This window comes from Puma concolor, chromosome B1, assembly GCF_028749965.1.
Source record: "Puma concolor isolate L17-30 chromosome B1, mPumCon1.1.hap2, whole genome shotgun sequence".
Taxonomy (NCBI): Eukaryota; Metazoa; Chordata; class Mammalia; order Carnivora; family Felidae; genus Puma; species Puma concolor.
In genome coordinates this window covers 123,335,347-123,355,938 of record NC_141670.1, presented here as the reverse complement: position 1 = coordinate 123,355,938, position 20,592 = coordinate 123,335,347, and the positions used below count along the sequence as shown (strand labels likewise).

General features: G+C 38.8%; 1 protein-coding gene, 1 long non-coding RNA gene and 1 pseudogene across 2 annotated transcripts; 1 reads left to right on the top strand and 2 right to left on the bottom strand.

Moving 5' to 3' along the window:
* Positions 1–1,269: 1,269 nt before the first annotated feature.
* Positions 1,270–19,457, bottom strand: LAMTOR3 (late endosomal/lysosomal adaptor, MAPK and MTOR activator 3). Its single transcript, XM_086704513.1, has 7 exons — positions 19,319–19,457; positions 18,955–19,000; positions 15,834–15,868; positions 9,312–9,370; positions 7,578–7,711; positions 5,175–5,238; positions 1,270–2,134 (listed from the first exon to the last, which is right to left on the bottom strand). Exons 2-7 carry the CDS (start codon positions 18,961–18,963, stop codon positions 2,061–2,063), a joined length of 375 nt encoding a protein of 124 aa, XP_086560639.1. The 5' UTR covers positions 18,964–19,000; positions 19,319–19,457; the 3' UTR covers positions 1,270–2,060.
* Positions 16,209–16,385, bottom strand: LOC112859215 (U2 spliceosomal RNA; annotated as a pseudogene).
* On the top strand, positions 19,449–20,591 carry LOC147581862 (uncharacterized). Its single transcript, XR_015250337.1, has 2 exons — positions 19,449–20,251; positions 20,431–20,591. It is a non-coding gene; the product is annotated as an uncharacterized LOC147581862 (long non-coding RNA).
* Position 20,592: the final 1 nt, after the last annotated feature.

Genomic DNA, 20,592 nt, shown 5'->3' with positions numbered 1-20,592 from the left:
GAACATGAACGGGGGACGGGCAGAGAGAGAGGGAGACACAGAATCGGAAGCAGGCTCCAGGCTCTGAGCCATCAGCCCAGAGCCTGATGCGGGGCTCGAACTCACGGACCGCGAGATCGTGACCTGAGCTGAAGTCGGACGCTCAACCGACTGAGCCAACCAGGTGCCCCTATACTACCTTTTAAAAACAGTTTAGCTTCACATTACCTTTTCAAACATTTCTTAGTGATTTTCACTTTTCTAGAACAATTATCTATCTTCTTCAAACAAATTTTAATAGTAGTAGCAGTCATCATGCAAAGGTTAGAAATAGGTCCATTTATTATTATAGTTTCCTTTCCTGGGATTTTTAGGTATATAATTATTATTACCTGAAATTAAAAGTTCTGGCTACCTCATTTATAATCGACCGTCTTCTTGTTTAAGCATCACTGCATTAGCAACAATCTCCTGGACACTATTAAACAATAGTCCAGATGATGGGAATTCTAGATTTTAATGGGTGCATCTAATGTTTTACTAGGTTTTCTTAACTATTTATAGCTTCCTGCAGGTAAAACTTACCCTCCTGCTTACTTCCACATAAACGCTGTTGCTCAAGTCCCATTTAAATTCCCCCCTTCTGGGTTTCTACAGCCTCCCGTATAGCTTCATGATAGCTCTTCCTGTACGTACCTGTTTGTATTTACTGAGCTTTTAAGTTCTTTAAAGGAAGGTACCACAAATTTAGTTTCATATTTGTACAGAAAGAGGAACGGAGGGAGGGAGGGAGGAAGAAATAGGAGGGAAGGAGGGGGACAGGAAGAAGGAGCAAGCAGCCAGTGTCTGGCTGACCATTCACTGCACAACCCGAGGGAGAGTATTCACACACTCCACATGCAAGGCACCCCTGGAGCACAGAAATACGAATCTTATTCCTTAGAATGCCGCAGCGTGGCAGCTCTGGGAAACGGTGCACAGTAACTGGTGCTCGATGCATGTGAACTGAACTCTGATTGTCAAAGAACCTACCTAGGAAGGAACTACCAACTCTGAATGATGAACTGCATTCCTGAATATAAATGGCTTATTCCAGAACCAAGATACTTCTTTTGTAGAGATTAAATTAGGCTCATGAATACACTGTACTTTCCAATTGACATTATATGGTGCAGAAAACAGTCTCCAAACCGATGTCTGTAAGAAACACTCACTACTTATTCATGTAGTTGAAAGAGTGCATTCGGTGAACTATATTCTTAAAGAAACCTATTTAGTGCTCAAACTATATACTTTAAAAAATACTATTTTATTTATACTCATGTATGAAAAAAAGTGGCTGCACTACCATGTTTACATACACACCAATACTGGAAACAATTCAATAATGAATCACTTTTAAATTTTATAAAGAACACACAAACATTAAAACACTGATTGGTTATAGAAAGCAGAGTGGAGAAAAAAAAACATTAGCTATCATTTTCATTTTCATTAAAGAGCAGCACCCTCTGAGAAGAATCAAATCAGTTAGTAATATTCATCTATATTGCAAAATAATATATACATAGAAAAGTTAGTGATTGTACGGATTTTATTACTTTTACTAAGCCATTTTATCTTCCTCACACTCAATGCAAAGAAATAAAACAATATAAAGAAAAATATGTCCTCATTATTATTCACAATAAAAAGGGTCTGCTTCATTCTGCAGGCCTGGGCATATTATACAATAGGGAGCACTTAATGGCTCCAGTGGATCAAAGTACCATTTTGATTCTGACCCAATGAATAGAATCTCATGCATATCTGGTGACTGGACTAACTCCATGGGAGCTGTGATGTATTGAACCATTTCTGTGCTATCCCCAGATCTCACTAAATTAAGACCCTACACAAGAAAAGATAACAATCAATCTGTCCATAAATTGTATCTATAGGCTCTTTCTTTAGTGGAAGAAGGTGGGAAAGGGGCCCTTTCTTGAGTATATGGATATAAGTATTGTTGTGTCTAAAGATTGCTGGATTGATACTGTGTCTGTTATAATGAAAATCAGGTGTACATCAAAACCACTGCCAGATTAAGAAACTTCCACAACTTGTCTCAATTCTTCGAATAATGGAGCAAGTTCCTTTTCTAGGCTGACAATGAGTCCTAAAACAGAGATTAAAAAAATTAGAACATCAGAAAAATATTCCTGAAAGTCTTTGACTTAAATTTCCTGTCAAAATTTAGTTACTAAAAAGCAAACAAGATCTAGTTTAATCCCCATAACTGAAGCAAAATATTGTAATTCTAAATGATCAAAACCCCATATTAAGAAGTTTATTTTCATCATTAAAGTAAATAAACAAAAAATATTTTTATGTATAAGAAGATATAAAATGAACTATATGTACTGTAACTCCGTTACAGTTTTGAAAGGAAAACTTTAATTTTTTTTTTTTTTAATTTTTTTTTTCAACGTTTATTTATTTTTGGGACAGAGAGAGACAGAGCATGAACGGGGGAGGGGCAGAGAGAGAGGGAGACACAGAATCGGAAACAGGCTCCAGGCTCTGAGCCATCAGCCCAGAGCCCGACGCGGGGCTCGAACTCACGGACCGCGAGATCGTGACCTGGTTGAAGTTGGACGCTTAACCGACTGCGCCACCCAGGCGCCCCAGGAAAACTTTAATTTATACTTTACTATTTCAAAACCTGTACAGATTCAGGAATGATACAAGATTTTTACTTAAAAAGCTACACTTTTTTCCTGAACAAATTTTAATGGACTTTATCAAAATATAGGTAGACTGCTTCAACCTTAAGCAAAAAAATAATTAGAAATTTATTTTATAAATTCAGCAAAGCTAAAGCATAAGTGGGTAAGTCAAGTGAAAGAATGAATTTTAAAGATGAATGGTATAAGGAGAAAACATACACTTCCATGTTTAAAATTTAGTGATGAATCTGGGAGACAAAGTAGTCTAGAAATTAGCATATCTAGCTTCTCCTTAGTTTACCAGAGTGAAAAGCTATGTATCTTACACTGCTTGTTTTATGCTCAAAAATCTTCCTCCCTTTTGCAGAATATTAAAAACATCTGAGATTCTAAGCTCAGTCAATTGAGCATCAGGCTCTTGGTTTTGGCTCAGGTCATGATCCCAAAGTTGTGGGACAGAGCCCTGCACTGGCAGAGCCTGCTTGAGATTCTCTCTCTCCTCCTCTCTCTGTGCCCCTACCCCACGCTCTCTTTCTCTCTAAAATAATATTGACAAGAAAAAAAATAAAAATAAAAGCATCTGTGGGGCGCCTGGGTGGCTCAGTTGGTTGAGCACCCAACTTCAGCTCGGGTCATTATCTTGCAGTTCGTGCATTCGAGTCCCACGTCAGGCTCTGTATTGACAGAACCTGGAGCCTGTTTCACATTGTCTCCCTCTCTCTCTGCTCATCCCCTGCTCATGTACTCTCTCTCTCTCTCTCAAAAATAAGCAAACATTAAAAAATAAAAAAAATAAAATAAAAGCATCTGGGATTCTCAAAAAATGTTCTAGGGACTAAAATATATTTCTGTACATTATCAAAATTTATAACTGATGACTTAGTACATGATGGTGATTTATCACAACTGAGGTTTAATATATTTAAAATATCGACACCACTACCATCCTATATAATTTACAAAGTGTTTTCACATATAGCATTTTACGCCTTCAAAACATTTAGAAATGGAAGAGACATTGTAGATCATCCAATCTTAACCCCTCACTTTAAGATGAGGAATGTAAAGACAGGTTTCAGTGATACAGCTGGAAATAGAACTTGCTCAAACAACTTGGAAATATAACAAATATTTGTATTTGCTCAAATAAAAGTTCTAAAAAGCAGTCAAATCTAAAGGAGACAATACTAAAAAAAAAAATCCCACTTTACCCAAAAATGAGTTAATAAATTACAGAATACAATCATTATTTTATACATAAATGCCCAGTGAAGGCTACTGGATATAATGGGATCTTACGATCTACTATAAAATGTACAGCTTCCTAGTATTTGTTCTCTAATTCTTCAACCTTCACAAAGAACACATATATGTTCATCCTAGTCACGCTCTTTAAATTCTCAATCATAATTAAATATGCTATGATTCCACTCATATGTGGAATTTAAGAAACAAAACAGACGAACATAGAGGAAAGGAAGGAAAAATAAAGTAAGATAAAAACAGAGAGGGAGGCAAACCATGAGAGACTCTTAAAGAAAGAGAACAAACTGAGGGTGGCTGGAGGGGTAAAGGGGGAGGGGATGGGCTAAATGGGTGACGGGCATGAAGGAGGGCACTTGTGGGGATGAGTACTGGGTGCTATATATAAGTGACGAATCACTAAATTCTATGTCTGAAATCATTATTACACTATATGTTAACTAACTTGTATTTAAATAAAATTTAAAAAAATCTATGAATAATATTGGAATAGAAATAAAGAAAGCATATACTTACAAAAAAAAAATTCTCAATCACATTAATCTTGCCCACTATTGTTCAAGATTTTACAAACTCCAATAGATTGGTCTACATGCAATTGAACTCATCTCTGACCATTTTATTATGTATTTTGTTTGGTTATCTTCACCATTCATTCTCTTTTTGTTTTAGGCTGTTTTAATGTGAACAAGATGTTGCATTCAAGAGGTGAAGATAACGTTTAATTTTCCTTTTTATCTTATAGAATTACTTACCCATACAATTTCTCATCTGAACTAGAAAATAACCCCATAAGACAGTTAAAGCAGATATCAGCTCCATTACACAGCTAGAGTAAACAGAATCCAGAAAGGTTACTTTTCTGGAGATCAAGGAACAGACAGTGGAGTTGGGCCACGAATTCATGTTTTCTGATTCTAAATCTACTATTCTTATCATGTTAGACTGCTCAGATAAGGTGTTTTAAGAAATTAAAAGCTAAGCTGGGTGGCTTAGTCGGCTGAGCGTCCAACTTCGGCTCAGGTCATGATCTTGTGGTCCGTGAGTTCGAGCCCTGCATTGGGCTCTGTGCTGACAGTTCAGAGCCTGGAACCTGCTTCAGATTCTGTGCCTCCCTGTCTGCCCCTCCCCCACTCATGCTCTGTCTCTCTCTGTCAAAAATAAACATTAAAAAAGATTAAAAAAAAAAGAAATTAAAAGCTATTATTAATTTAATTTAATACACACCTGTATTGGCATTGCTGCTGGCTATGAAACTCACCACCAAAGGTAAACGATTGAATTGAACCACCTAAAAAGAAAGTAAGCTCTAAATTAAGATGTTATTCAAGGGGCACCTGGGGCTCAGTCAGTTAAGCACCGGACTCATGGTTCGTGAGTTCAAGCCCTGTGTCAGGCTCTCTGCTGTCAGCACAGAACCTGGAGCCTGCTTTGGATTCTGTGTCTCCCTCTCTCCCTCTGCCCCCCTCCCACTTGTGCTCTCTCGCTCTCAAAAATAATTAAATAAACTTAAAAAAAAAAAAGGATGCTACTCAAACAAGACATTTTAATCTTTCAAAAATTTTTATTTATTTATATTTAACATTTATCCATTTTTAAGAGACAAAGAGAGACAGAGTGTGAGCAGGGGAGGGACAGAGACAGAGAGGGAGACACAGAATCCGAAGCAGGCTCCAGGCTCCGAGCCGTCAGCACAGAGCCCAATGCGGGGCTCAAACTCACGGACCGCGAGACCATGACCTGAGCTGAAGTCAATTGCTTAACTGACTGAGCCACCCAGCCACCCAGGAGTCCCTGATCTTTGTGATCTCAGTTGAAATACTTCAACTGAGGTATTTATTTAATGACAGTATAAATAAATACACACTTCATGACAGTATATATGCATATTTTATATGATTATTTTGTTTAACCTCATTTTTTAAATTACCTGACCAATTACTATTTTTTTTTATTTAATTTTTTAAATGTTTTTTTATTTATTTTTGAGACAGAGAGAGACAGAGCATGAGCAGGGGAGGGGCAGAGAGAGAGGGAGACACAGAATCCGAAACAGGCTCCAGGCTCTGAGCTGTCAGCACAGAGCCTGACGCGAGGCCTGAAGTCATGAACTGTGAGATCATGACCTGAGCCGAAGTCGACCGCTTAACCGACTGAGCCACCCAGGCGACCATCTTCCAAAAATTTTTAAATGACCAACGTGTAACATACTATGTAACATCATGTAATATGAAAGAGCTGAAAACAAGTATTTCCGTAAAAGACTTCCGATTATCTCTGAGAGATATTAATATTACTTAGCCTAAGTCTTTCAAGTGGGACTGTATCATCCTCATCTGTCTTTAAACACCCAGCAGCATGTTAATTATTACATAGCAGGGGCTCCACAAATATCTGATAATTAAACGGCTAAATAAAGTCAGTATTTCTCATTTAAGTAGTTACACTATCAAGATTTTTCTGCTTCCTGTGTACCACTATTAATTTAAATTAAATTTTTTTACATTTATTTATTTTTGAGAAACAGAGTGAGACAAAGTGTGAGCGGGGGAGGGGCAGAGAGAGAAGGAGACACAGAATCTGAAGCAGGGTCCAGGCTCTGAGCTGTCAGCCAGACGCGGGGCTCCAACCCACAAACTGTAAGATCATGACCTGAGCCGAAGTCGGACGCTCAACCGACTGAGCCCCCCAGGTGCCCCTAATTTAAACTAATTTAAATTAAGTTTAAATCGACTATTGTTTAAAAAAAACTTAGTTTCTGGGCGCCTGGGGTACTCAGTCGGTTGGTTAAACATCTGACTTCAGCTCAGGCCCTGATCTCTTGGTTCGTGAGCTCAAGCCACACTTTAGGAGCCCCGCTTCTCTCTCTCTCAGTGCCCCTCGTGGGATTCTCTCTGCCCCTCACTCGAGCATGCGCGTGCGTGCGCTCTCTCTCTCTCAAGACAAAACAAAACACCAAAAAGACCCCCCTAAAATTAGCTTTAACCTAATCCTTATCGGTGAAATTAAAGGTCAAAAGGGTTGGTCGTCTTTTGCCTATTACACATTAAAATATGTTAACTTCTAAAATAAAAAATATCACTTGTGTAACATCAAGCAGCACATGAATCATACCCTGGGAAACTCTGCTCTAAAGGAGAAGCTACTAATTTACTCTAAAGAAGAAAATGCAGCCAGAGATCAAGAGGTATGTAGCAACTAAATTCTTTCCTAATAACCTCACATATTATATATACATATTCCAAATCAAATGAAGGAATTAGCAGCAGTTAACAAATAACTTATCATGTGACCAAAAAAGGAAAATTTTTTATCTGTCACAATAACACAAAAAGTATGTCATTTGAAAAATCATATTTGTTAAGCTAAGGGCACCATCTACTGGAGGTAACAGTGGCCTGACTTCCTTTTTTAGGATAATGTACTTTATTAATAAAAGTTTTAATTACTTTTCCATATTAATTAATTCCTGATGTAAAATGTAAAGAAAACTACTACAATTCAACATAACCAATTTGAAGGCTAATGGCATCCATTTCAAAACTAAAATTTAGAGTAACATAAGCTATTTTATATAAAAGACATAATAATAGTTGAAAGCAGCAAGCCATTCAATAATTATGAACCTACCTGGTAGGTGTTATAGTAACAGATGATACTTTTATTTTTTGAAAGTCCAAGTTTGCTCCCTTGATCTGTTGCCAGGGCAAAAGTAGATAAGAAACCAGGTCTCAAAGCATGTTCTGGAGCATTATCATTGGCCACTGGAAATACAAATGATTTACATAAAAATTATGCAGTGGACAGGATACAGAGAAGTTCACTGCACTTTGTTTTTTAAAACATAAATGAGTAAAAATATCAAGCACAAGGGCTTTTATGCTTCACAATATTGAAAATCCTATCACTAATCGGGTCTTACAATTTAGGCGAGATAAATTTCTCAGTCAGAAATTGAGTGACCAATAGCTAAAGGCAGAAATGCTGATTCTCGCAAGTTTTTTTAAAGAATACTAAAAATGTCTATATTTTCTTAATTTCTACTCTAAAACACAGATTAATCAGTATGTTTACTAATAAACTGGATATTCTGGCTAACCAAGAGCCAAGCTAGAATAGTCAAAAAAGCTTCAAAAAAAATCTTTGCTTTCATAAAACCCATAGCAGTATCACTTATAGATATTGACAATTTTGTAGCTGGTCATCGGTTTCAAGTTTCTTTCATTCATTTAAAGGCCTGAATGAAGTCAGTTGTACCAGTAAGTTCAGAGCTTAAGGCTTTAACACAGAGATCCTAAGAAAGAACACGAGAGCTGGAAAATCCGAGATTATTTTGATTTCGTTTAAAGCTCTTGCTACAGAACTGAGTAAAGAAACAGGCAGGTGCCTTATTTGCCCATGACCCCTATGTTTTATGGTGGGTTAGAAAGCACACTGACCCACACATCAGAAGATAATGGGTTCTATTATTATCTTCTCACTGACTCATGTGCAACTTTGCCCTTGACCATCTTTGTTTACAAAACAAAAGAACTAAAATTAGGTGATTTTTAAAATTTCTTTCTAAAGTGTAAAATTATCTGACATATATAATAACCTCGGGTGGAAAATAACTTGCAAACAATATACAGAACACTATTTAATCTTTCTTTGGTAAGGCTATTATAGCATCTCTATGAACTATGACCATCCGATAAGAAAGAAGTAGTAAAAATAGTCTTAATACATACTGACTCAGTGACATCATATATATTTTTTTAAAAAGCTGAAAAATAGGCAAAACATTTGCTGTTTTTTTTGTTGTTGTTGTTGTTGTTAACAAGCTCTTCCTTAGGTGAACAAGTCCTGTTAAAGTCTGGTTAAATAACATAATTGTGAAGGTAAAAGTTTAAACAATATTTTATTTCCAGTAAAAAGGCAGAAAATCCACAAAGAGTAAACAAAACAATCAATGTATGTTGATTCAAATGTATGAAGTTTATCCCCAAACCACTAGCAACACTGATTAAAAAGTGTTGGGGGTAGTGTGTACGTATAATATATCCCGCTGCATATGTGCACGGTCTCAGCACTTACATTTACCAATGGTTTACATTATACTACAAATGTCTTCAAGAAAAAACTGGGCTTGTGATAAACCCATGCTTAAACTCTGGATGGTAACACAATATATTCAACATGTAGTTAAGTCATAAGCTCCAACCCAGCCTTCAGCATTCCAAAGCAAACATTTCCGCCCCCCAACCAAGACCATCTCCTGAAAGTATTGCAATAGCTTTTCTATGCTTGCCTTCTGCACTACTGAGACATAAATACGTTTTTACTCAAAAGCAAATGTGACACTGGTGGGGTGCACAGTTTTACCTTTAATAACAGGCACTCCATCTCTATCTGACACAACAATAGCATGGAGCCCTTCAACACTAGAAACAAAAAAAAAAAGAAGTTAAAATATTATGAAACATTTCATCTTCTCAAAACATGTACCTCAAAGTCATTATGGGGATTTTCATGTATATTTCTGAAAAACTATGTAAACTCCGTTATTGATCTCATAAGCACCTATACATCTGAATAAGAGTACTGAATAAATTGAATGACAGTATTACTGACATGCTTATAATCTTAAAACTTTATGTAATTTACTGATAAAGATCTAAAACAATGTAACTCTCCGTTAAAATTGCTAATTATCCTTTCACTGTTTATGAAAGTATGACGGTGTTTATCAGGAGTAGTGGCTACAGTGACAAAAAGACAGATTTTTCTCTTTCTCTCCCTCAATATCAAGTGCCTAGTATTTGGGGCATTTGATATTTATGATACCATGATACAGAAATAGTCACTGCTTTCACAAAGCTTACAGTCTAGGAGGGAGACTGTCAATCAAATAATCTCATGCTAACAAATGTTAAACGACAATGGTATCAAGTGCCATTAAGATATCTGTGGGGTATGAGAGTCTATAAAAGGTGGGTTGATTAGGCAAGTGGGTCAGAGAAGGCTTCCCTGAGACAGGTGATTGAGCTGAGATGTTAAGGCACTAGTCGAGAGATGAGGGGCAGAAAGCTCATCATTCAGGCTGAAGGAACAGGATGGAAACAATGAAGATCACATAGAAATCTTTTCAGCTATGCCTACGTTAAGAAACAGTGGAGAAATGGTCCAGACTATAACCATACAGTCCAGTCTAGGCTCTTCTACATTTACTATTCGTGCTACTCGGGGACAGCTATGAAACCTCTGTGAGCCTCCATTAACAATATGAAAATGGGAATAACTGTACTTATTTGGCTCTCATAAAATTTAATAAAACCATGCATGTAAAGTAGAAGCTAGTACATAGTTAACATTCAAAAATATTATCAATTAACATCAGAGTGTCATTTGTGCACACTGACAATTTATTACTGTAGTTTAAGTAATAAATTAGAGAATTCCTAGAGCACAAAACTAAAGTGTTAAAAATTAAAATGGGAAAACATTCTCCAACTTTTAGCCCTATACCTATCTTATAATATCCGCAGACTGCTACTCAGAAATGTTCAGTGCTCCTACTATAATCCACATTATCCATTCCTTATTGTGTTAACCTTAATGTTTTAACTTAGAAATGAGAAATATTTGTATTAAGATACTGAAATTAAATTTTTTGATGTTTATTTTTGACAGAGAGTGAGAAAGAGAGAGCACAAGTGGGGGAGGGCAGACAGAGAGGGACACAGAATCTGAAGCAAGCTCCAGGCTCTGAGCTGTTCACGCGGAGCCTGACATAGGGCTTGAATTCACACACCATGAGATCATGACCCGAGCTGAAGTTGGATGCTTAACCAACTGAGCCACCCAGGCGCCCCTGAAATTAAATTTTAAAGATCCTACTGGCAAAAACTTTTAAGTCAGAGAAGTGTTACTAAAATTTGAGGAAATGTTATAAATACCACCATTTATGAACCTCATGTTAAAAACAGGAATGATGGAAAAACTGTGTATAAACATTCACTGGTATTATTTTTTTATTATCATTCAATCCTGAAATTACCTAAGGACTAAAATGTGCTCTATGAAGTTAACGTATAAAACAAATTCTTCTTAGTTAAAAACTAAGATACATAAAAATATATACCACAGATATTTGCACACACAGAAACTAGTCTGTACATTTTTCAATAGCAACATCAGTTGAAATAGGAAAAGGTCGGAAACCTGTCGTCAAGAAGGACAAGTTAAATAAATTATGACACATATACAATGGAATACTCTGCAGCCATTCAGAACAAAGAAACAGCTCTTTAAATGTACCGGGAAGGACTGAACTCAAAGGTACATCGTTAAATGAAAAAACAGTTTTAAACAGTGTATACAGGAAGCAACAAATTGTTAATGACACGTGTATGTATATGTTTGCAATACACTGAATGTTTGTGTCACCCCCAAAATTCACATGTTGAAACTCTATTCCCAGTGTGATGGTATTTGGAGATGGGGCTTTTGGGAGGTAGTCAGGCCACGGAGCTGGAACTCTCATAAATGGGAAGAGTGCTCTTATTGAAGGCTAGAGAGCTAGCTTGTCCTTCTACCACGTGAAGATATGGGAAGTCTGCAATCTGCAACTCAGGAAAGGGCCTTCACCAGAATCCAACCATGCTGGCACCTTAATCTTGGACTTCCAGGCTCCAAAACCGTGAGAAATAAATTTTGGTTATTTACAGGAAATCCAATCTATGTGGTATTTTGTTATAACAGCCTCAACTAAGACCTCTGTGTATGTGTAAATATGTATGTGCTTATATGTACGTTTGTTTGCAGGTGCATAAAGTATCTTTGAAGGTGATGGGTGGCTCTGAGAGGGTTAACTGTGTAGCTGGGGGGCAGGTGTAGGAAACTTCTCACTATGTCCTCCAGTTAACTTTCGAATCTTGAACTTTATGAATATATCGTCTACTCAAAAAATAAGCAAATTAAAAGCATGTAAAGAGAACTACAAAACAATGTTTAGAAGTATCTGTGTCATCATAGGTAGTTTCTTTTTTTTTCTTAAATATTTATTTATTTTTGACAGAGAGAGTGCAAGCGTGCATGAGTGGGGGAGAGCCAGAGGATCTACAGCAGAATTCTGCCCTGACAGCAGAGAGCCCTATGTGGAGCTGTGAGGTCATGACCTGAGCTAAAGTCCAAGGCTTAACTGACTGAGCCACCCAGGCACCCCCACCATAGGTGGTTTCTTTTCTCCTATTTTCAAGGTAATTAACTTACATGCCAACTAATGCAACAAAAGAGGAAGCAGAAATAAAACGACTTTCTTTTTAATGGATTTTAAATTCACAGAGATAATGCCCAACAGAGTAGAAAAATTTCTCACACACTTAAAATACTCAAAGAAATCGGGTTACAAATATAAAAGGTGTTTCCAATTGTACACATAGTGAACAAAGAATAACATGAATAGACTTTAGCAATAGTTGAAAATAAGTATGATGCATTAATAGGCACACTACACTTCTAAAAAAATTTTTTTTAACGTTCATTTATTATTGAGAGACAGAGAGAGTCAGAGCACAAGCGGGGGAGGGGCGGAGAGAGGGGGAGACACAGAATCCGAAGCAGGATCCAGGCTCTGAGCTGTCAGCACACAGCCTGACACTGGGCTTGAAGTCACAAACCAGGAGATCATGACCTGAGCCAAAGTCGGACGCCTAACCGACTGAGCCACCCAGGTGGTCCAGGCACACTACACTTCTCGAAGGACTTAATTATGAAATATTCTGCAGACATCTAAACCTTAATCAAACATTTTTACTCCAAAAAAGGAAATGTTGCATTAGTAACCAAACATCATACTTTGTTTTATTCATATAATAATGAAACATTTGGTTATTTTAAAACACAAAAAAGTTGTGATTATCATAAAGCCTGAGCCTGCTTCGGGTCACAATTAGACTTTTAAAATATATAATTCAAGAACTATATTTAGGAGGAAATTTTAAAATGAATAAAAATATATTCCATTAAGTGCCTTGGTAAACTGGCTCTGGTCATTATGGGGGACAAAACAAAACACACGGTCCCAATCCTTTTCCTTTCACTATAGAAAGATTTTCATTAGACTTTTACAAATGCCCTTTATACAAATACCTACTATGCTTCTGCTCCTATATTGTGTTGCCAGCGTGATACTTCCCCGCCTGCCCCCCAGGTCAACTTTAGCATGCTTTCAATATGCTGAACTTCCAACAAAGTAGATACAGATAAGAACAGAAGGCCATTATTTTGTACGGTTTCAGTATGGACACATTTTAGTTACCACAGGTGAATTAACTAACACTATCCCCCTGGGCCAAATTTCAGGGAGTATGGTCTATTAACTGAATAACTGCATAAAGTACAAACCTCACTAACTCTTCACACAAATCACTATGTGAATAATTTTGTAAATAACAGATGCACATTATGTCAGTAACCAGTCACATCACTTCTTTCAGAGTGTGCTGGTGATTGGTCACTGAACATCTGTTACTCAGTGTATGCAGAGACAGTAGAGCATGGAGTTTTGTGATCTCCCTGTGTCTTCTAAAAATAAAGCATGTGACATTAAAAAGAAAGAAAGAAAAAAAAAAAAGGGAGTGCCTGGGAGGCTCAATTGGTTAAGTGTCCAAATCTTGGTTTCGGCTCAGGTCATGATCTCATGGTTCGTGGGTTTGAGCCCCACATGGGGCTCTGTGCTGTGCTGACAGCCTGGAGTCTGCTTCAGATTCTGTGTCTCCCTCTCCTTCTGCCCCTGCCCTGCTCTATGCTGTCAGTGTAGAGCCTGCTTGGGATTCTCTCCCTCTCTCTCTGCCCCTCCCCCACTCTTTCTCTCCCTTAAAATAAACTAACTTAAAAAAAAAAAGAACTGAAATAGGGAACTGGCTAATAAAGATGAAATATAGCAAAGGGAGGAGAAGTGACAATGCTGGCGGTGAAATTCAAATAGAAAGTACACAGTTCTAGAAGTAACTGGCTGGAAGAATGCTGCCACTTTCATTCTTGTGCGCAAGATGTACAGCCAGAGGAACTTTGTGAAAGTGCACTTACTGACATAAATTAGGAAAGTGGTTGTGATGAAACCGATGAAACTATCCCAGAGGAAGTGACACTGTCAAAAAAACTTTGCATAGCATCGATAGTACAAAGGACAAAACTGTTGGCAGCTGATCCAAACTTAGAAAGGAGTGTGCCAATTTGGCAAGGTACAGAAAAGATGCCTGTTCCTTATCTTAAGGTTATACCTTTCATATATTTTAATGTTTATGCAAAGAAGTAAGCGCTATTCAGTGGGGTGGAAGGCGGGGGCGCTTGTGTGGCTAAGTCAGTTAAGCGTCTTGACTCTTGGCTTCAGTTGAGGTCATGATTGTCAGTTCGAGCCCCGCATCAGGCTCTCTACTGACTGTGTGGACCTGCTTGGGATTCTCTCTCTCCCTCTCGCTCTCTGCCCCTCCCCCACTTGTACTGTCTCTCTTTCAAAATAAATTAAAAAAAAAACAAGACCAAACAAAACAAAAAAACAACACTGTCTCAGCTTGTATGGTCACTTTTATGGCCCTGCACTATCGTGCAAGGCTAGGACCGCCTGCTAATCATTATGTTGAGAACAGAAGCAGCACCTGTCTTTCTAGTTTGCAAGTGCTGCAAGGAAGAGAGTAAAAATGAACTTAAGTACTGCATTAACATGAAATCAAAGGTAACAATTACTTAACACTTCAATAGTATTGTCTTCCTGAATACAGAAAAATATACATAAATCAAACCCACGAGATAATATCATTAATTTCTACTAGTCTGTAATCACAGTAAAGGCACAATAGACAAATCACAACAAACAATTCAGGCAAAACTCCAAACAAGAGATTTTTTCCTTTTGTTTATCTACTGACAGAAATAATAAACTGGCATCTAAAACTTTTTAAGTTCAAACATTTGGAGAATAAAAAAAGAAGTAACATAAGGATCTCACCACGTATTCTGCTACATTACACCTCAAAGGTTATTTAATTATTCTGGAATGTGAAAATGAGTGTCTTGAGTTATATTCCTCTCTCTTAGGTCCTTATGTATTATTTTACACCGAACTAAATGTGAATTTTAATTCAATTAAAGGGACAAAGTCTGGGGCGCCTGGGTGGCGCAGTCGGTTGAGCGTCCGACTTCAGCCAGGTCACGATCTCACGGTCCGTGAGTTCGAGCCCCGCGTCGGGCTCTGGGCTGATGGCTCGGAGCCTGGAGCCTGTTTCCGATTCTGTGTCTCCCTCTCTCTCTGCCCCTCCCCCGTTCATGCTCTGTCTCTCTCTGTCCCAAAAATAAATAAAAAACGTTGAAAAAAAAATTAAAAAAAAAAAAAAAAAAGGGACAAAGTCCTTTGAATCACAGAAATACCTAAAAGGAAGTTTGCCGGTCTCAACAGAGAGCCTAACTGATAGTGGCACATCAAACGGACTGGGTGCAGGCAAAGGAAAGCCTTGTGACTTTTCCAAGTATGAAGTGCTGCCTACGTCTAGCATTTTCGAGCTACGCCGACTCAGCAAGTAGCTCTTAAAAGTAATACTACAGGAAACCCAAGCTCTCAGGCTTTTTTGCTCCTTAAAATTGCTCTAACTACTTCAAAGCACAATCCATTAAACAGCCCTCTGGCATTCACTAGCTAGTTAACCTCTGAAAGTCACATTAACTTCTCTAGGCCTCATGGTATTTATCTGCAAATTCAAAGGACAGTTCTTGTGCTACCTAGCATTATTTGAAATGGTAAATAATAGCATAATAGGACCATACTATTAGTCTAAAAGAAATAAAACGCTACATAATCAATCATATATTATGCAAAATTTATTTAATATCAAATGAGTAATTTTTTACCTTGGTAATTTTTTATACAGGAATCGCTTCAGGTCCTGAAAGAGAATATAAAATTATCTTATAATAATGTGCCTTGTACCGTTTCTCTAGATACTAAGCTATCCACATTTCAGGTACTTTAAGTCATCATTCATAATCCTTCTTGCTTGTGGGTTTTTTTTTTCTTTCTGATTTTGACACTAGTTCTATGACTTGGAACAAGTTATCTAACCTTTTTCTCTAAGCCCCAGTTTCATTATTTGTTGAGGAGGGGTAATAATCATGAACCTATGTTGTAAGGCTGTTAAAATTTATTGAGAAGATACATGTAAACTTATAAGCATATCTAGAAAAATACACATATAGTAAATACACATTAGCTGTTAAATTAGATCATACTTTTCATACAATTTTACATCCTGTTGCTATTGTCATGTTCACTTGGAAATATATTATGAACATCTTTCCATGTCCACAGATAAACTTTCTAACATCGCTTTAACAATCCTGGGTAAATTAAGCTGGTAAGAACAGATACTACACTTGATCTTAGCCAAAAGGTCAAGAAGCAGTAACAATCCTGAATAAATTAACTTCTCTGGAACTCAGTTCCTTTTCATGAGTAAATATAAATAACAACATGTGTCAAGTGTTAAGCATGAAACATAACCAGGAGTAAAGAAATAAAAGATGGGGTGCCTGAGTGACTCAGTCGGTTGAGTGTCCGACTTCCGCTCAGGTCATGATCTCACGGTTCACAGTTCAAGCCCCGGGTCGGGCTCTGTGCTGACAGCTCGGGGCCTGGAGCCTGCTTGAAATTCTGTGTCTCCCTCTCTCTCTGTCCCTCCCCCGCTCATGCTCTATCTCTCAAAAATAAAATAAACATTTAAAAAAAATAAAAAGAAATAAAAGACTGTTTTATTTCCTCTCATTATACCCTCTCACCTGGGGAATTTCACTGACAATCCAGGTATCAGTTATGAGGTCCTCATAAGTAAATCAGGTACCTGTTGTTTTGAAACTCTAATCCCTACTATTCTCTAAACCTGAATGTTCATTTCATGTTATCACCACCATCTTACCTCTGCTCTTATCTTAAACACACACACTAAAACTCCACTCAATGTTTCACGTCAAATCCAGATTTCCTCAATCTCATTTCCACTAACGGCACTACCAAACCCATTATTCAGGTTGAAACACAGAATAATATTTAACCTTAACCTCACCTTTGTCACTTCTAAATGATTTGTGAAATCAAATGTTTTTAAAATGATCTCGGAGCGCCTGGGTGGCTCAGTTGGTTAAGCGTCTGACTCTTGCTTTCGGCTCAGGTCACGATCTTATGGTTCGTGGATTCAAGTCCCACTTCAGGCTCTGTGCTGACAGCGAGAAGCCTGCTTGGGATTCTCTCTCTCCCCTTCTCTCTGCCCCTCCCCTGCTCACTCTCTGTCTCTCAAATAAATAATAAACTTAAAAAAAAATTTTTTTTTTAATGATCTCTTCCTCTCCTTTTCAACTGACATTACACTCTAGGTTTATTTTATTATTTATGACTTGCCTCCCAACTGGTATGCTGGTCTCCCATTTCTATCCCACACAGTTCTACACAATGCCAATAACCATATTATTCTCCTCTACTTGGGTTAGAGGTGCTTCCCAGATGATTCCCTGTGCAGCCAAGGTTGAGAACCAACGTCTGAATGGCTCTCCACTGTTTAACAAATTCTGTACAAATTCCTTTAACATTTGAGCCTCTCTACAATACAGTCCACACCTAATTTTACAGTCCTGCTTCCTACCACTCCCTTGTACATATCCTCAGTCCCAAAGTGGACTACTCACAGCTCCTCCACAAACATCTTTCTCTTTCCTAGCTCTGAAACTTTGCTTACACTATTCACTCTAATGGTATTCTCTATCATTCTTACTAAAAAACAACAACAACAACAACAACAACAAAAACCAAAAAAATCCTGCTTCTCATCATTTAGAGCTAATCTCTACCAAATACTTCAAATAAGTTTTCCTGATAAACACAAACGAGATGTAATCCCACTCTCCTTTGAAGTTTCACATAACAAATGTATATACATTTATGATCACTTGCCTACTCTACTTCTTTAATTTTAAAAACCCTTAAGGAATTATACCTTAGTCATCTTTATTTCACCCACAGCCTTTTTCACAACAACCTTTGCAAGGCAACACTCAACAGATATACAGTGATTTGAGTATGCCTGAAGAATAAGGTCTCAAAAACACAATGGGAGACACCCAAAAATGGAGTGATAAAGGCATACAAAGTTCCTAAATACTGAAACACATAATCTTGCAACCTAAAAAGAAAAACCACATTCATAATAATGTTGAATGATCATTCAGTGTTATGTTTAAGAGCATAAACTCTGGAGTCAGACAGCCTGGGTTGGTATCTCGGCCCTACAACTTACCAGCTGTGTAACCTGGGGCAAGTTACTTTATCTTTCTATGTCTCAGCATCCTAATCTAGAACCCAAGGACAACAGTGCCTACTGCACAAAAGTTGTTGCAAGAATTAAATGAGTATATTATATTCAATGTTTAGAAGAATGTCCAGCATGTATGTAAGTAAAATAACAGGATGTAAATTACAGGCATAAACATTAGTAGTATTAGTTCCCTGTTGTTTCTAATAACTAGTACAATTAAGTTTCCTAAACTTAGAACTTGGGTTCTATTGCTGTGCCAAAGGGGTATCAGAAATCATCTCAAATTGCTCCAATGAATCTAGAAACATCATGACCACTTACTGGGGGGCGGGGGAGGGGGCGGAGATTCAAGGCAGCAAAACATCATTTACAAATTCAAATGGTATTCAGAGCCTCTCAGGCCCGCAGGCCTGGGGAGTGGGAAGAATACAATTTCCTAAACTTCAGACACCTTAGTGTCTTCGACCTCCATGTGGACAGAAACTCAGGACACCCCCCCGCCCCCCCGCAAATCTATTTATAGTAGTTACTCGTTCCAGAGTCTACAGAAAATACTTGGGCGGGGTGGGCTGTAAAAGGAAACATTTCTACTTGGGAAGCTTTACCTCTCCCCACCCAGTAGGCCTCCACCAAACTCCCCACCCTCCCCTTCCTCTTGTGTGGGAACTCACATCCGCCATGATGAACCCCTTTCTCCCGCAGGATCAATCTCCACTCCTGGAAGAGAAACTCCTGGTGATTCTCCCCTCAAGACTGCTTCCCACCTCCGACCTGATAAGCGGGGTCAGCTCCCATCAAAGCCAGGCAAGAACCCCCGGCTCCAGGACCCGCACCAGGCAAGCTGAGCTAAGTCGGGAGTTCCCAAATACCCAGGCGGCAGCCGGGATGCCCTACCTCTCAGCCCACTCCACCCTCTACCCGCCAAGATCTAGGCCCAAAGTAAAGAGGGAGAGGGGTCCTCTCCTTCCCTGGCGTCACACCGCCCGCGCCAGCTGCGGGCCCTGGCTGAATAACGAGCAGAGCGGCTCGAGTTACCTGGTTTGCTGGGTTGCCGTGTTCTCTCAGCTGCAAATTCAGGGACAGCTTCAAAAACAGTCTCCTCCAAAAGCCGTCGTCACATGATTTGTGACCTCTGCCGTGCTCCAGGAAGCACTTCCTACGCCTCCGAGGCCCGATGACACTAGATTTCCGGGGAAGCGCAGTGGCTCCGGAGCGCGCCTGGGGCTTTTGCGTCCGACCCACTCGGCCCCTCCCCGCGCCTCCCCGCCCCGCCCTGCGGGCTGCTCCCTGCGCCTGCGCAGAGCTGGGGGCGTCGGGACCCAAAGTGGTGGAAAAAGCGTCGGTACTAGACCTTTCGGCACTAAAAGCCCCCCAGAAAAATGCGTGCAGGGGGACATTGTTGTGTGGAGAGGGTGCGTAAGTTTCGTTAGTTGTTCCAGGTCTGTTACCTTAAAAACCTTTTCTTGTAGGTGAAAAAATTTGAAGGGGGTGGTGTTTGCACACTGAACAGCAGGCCCGATGACTGTGATTAGAAGTCCCAGGTTAATAGGTTTCTGATCCCAGTGCCCTAATCTGCCTTGGCTTTTCCTGGGTGCCACCCACGTGCTCTTACAAAAGGTCTTGTCTAGATTGAATACAGGAGCTGTGGGCTTTCTGGAGTCCTTCAGCAATGCAGACATTGGACAGCCTTCTGCGCCTTTTAAGGATACCCGTATTATTTTGTTTCGTGTCTTGCTTGTTTGCACATTTAACAAAAACCTACGGTGGGTGGTAAGAAAATGAAGACTGTCAGAACTGGTGGACAACTCATCTTCAACTCCAGTCCCTAAAAGTGGAGTGCAAAAGGAATTAACTCTAGACCAAGACGTGGTGAAGAGTCGGATGCTTATTTCCTAGTTATTCTTGAGGACGAAATGGCAGACTGCAGAGTTCCCAGATGTTACGGATGACCTCTCCTCATCATTACAGGTGAACTTGACAGTTCCACAGCAACTCACATGGTTGAAGATCACTTCCTTTTTCTTATTTAAACCCTTGGATCTCTTAGCTTCTGGGATTCTGCATCACTTATTTTAGATCCTCACCCACTCTAGTTTCCTCTCTAGATGATGACATGTAAAGCTTGTCTTTGTTTTTTTTCTTTCCAGGTTCCCGAGAATGTGAGTCCTAAGTCTGCACCTTTCGTCAAGAGTTCTAGGTTCACATTTTCAGCTGTTTGTGGGTTGTTGGATATTTCTACATGCATGTCTTATTGTCAGTTCTGACTCAGAAGCTCCAAAAACTTCTCCAATAAACCTTTTTTTCCTAAC

Coding starts and splice junctions, on each gene's coding strand:
- LAMTOR3 (XM_086704513.1), bottom strand. Junction 5,239..7,577: donor GTTACTATAACACCTACCAG/GTAGGTTCATAA, acceptor CTTTCTTTTTAG/GTGGTTCAATTCAATCGTTT. Junction 2,135..5,174: donor CAGCAGCAATGCCAATACAG/GTGTGTATTAAA, acceptor TCTCTGTTTTAG/GACTCATTGTCAGCCTAGAA.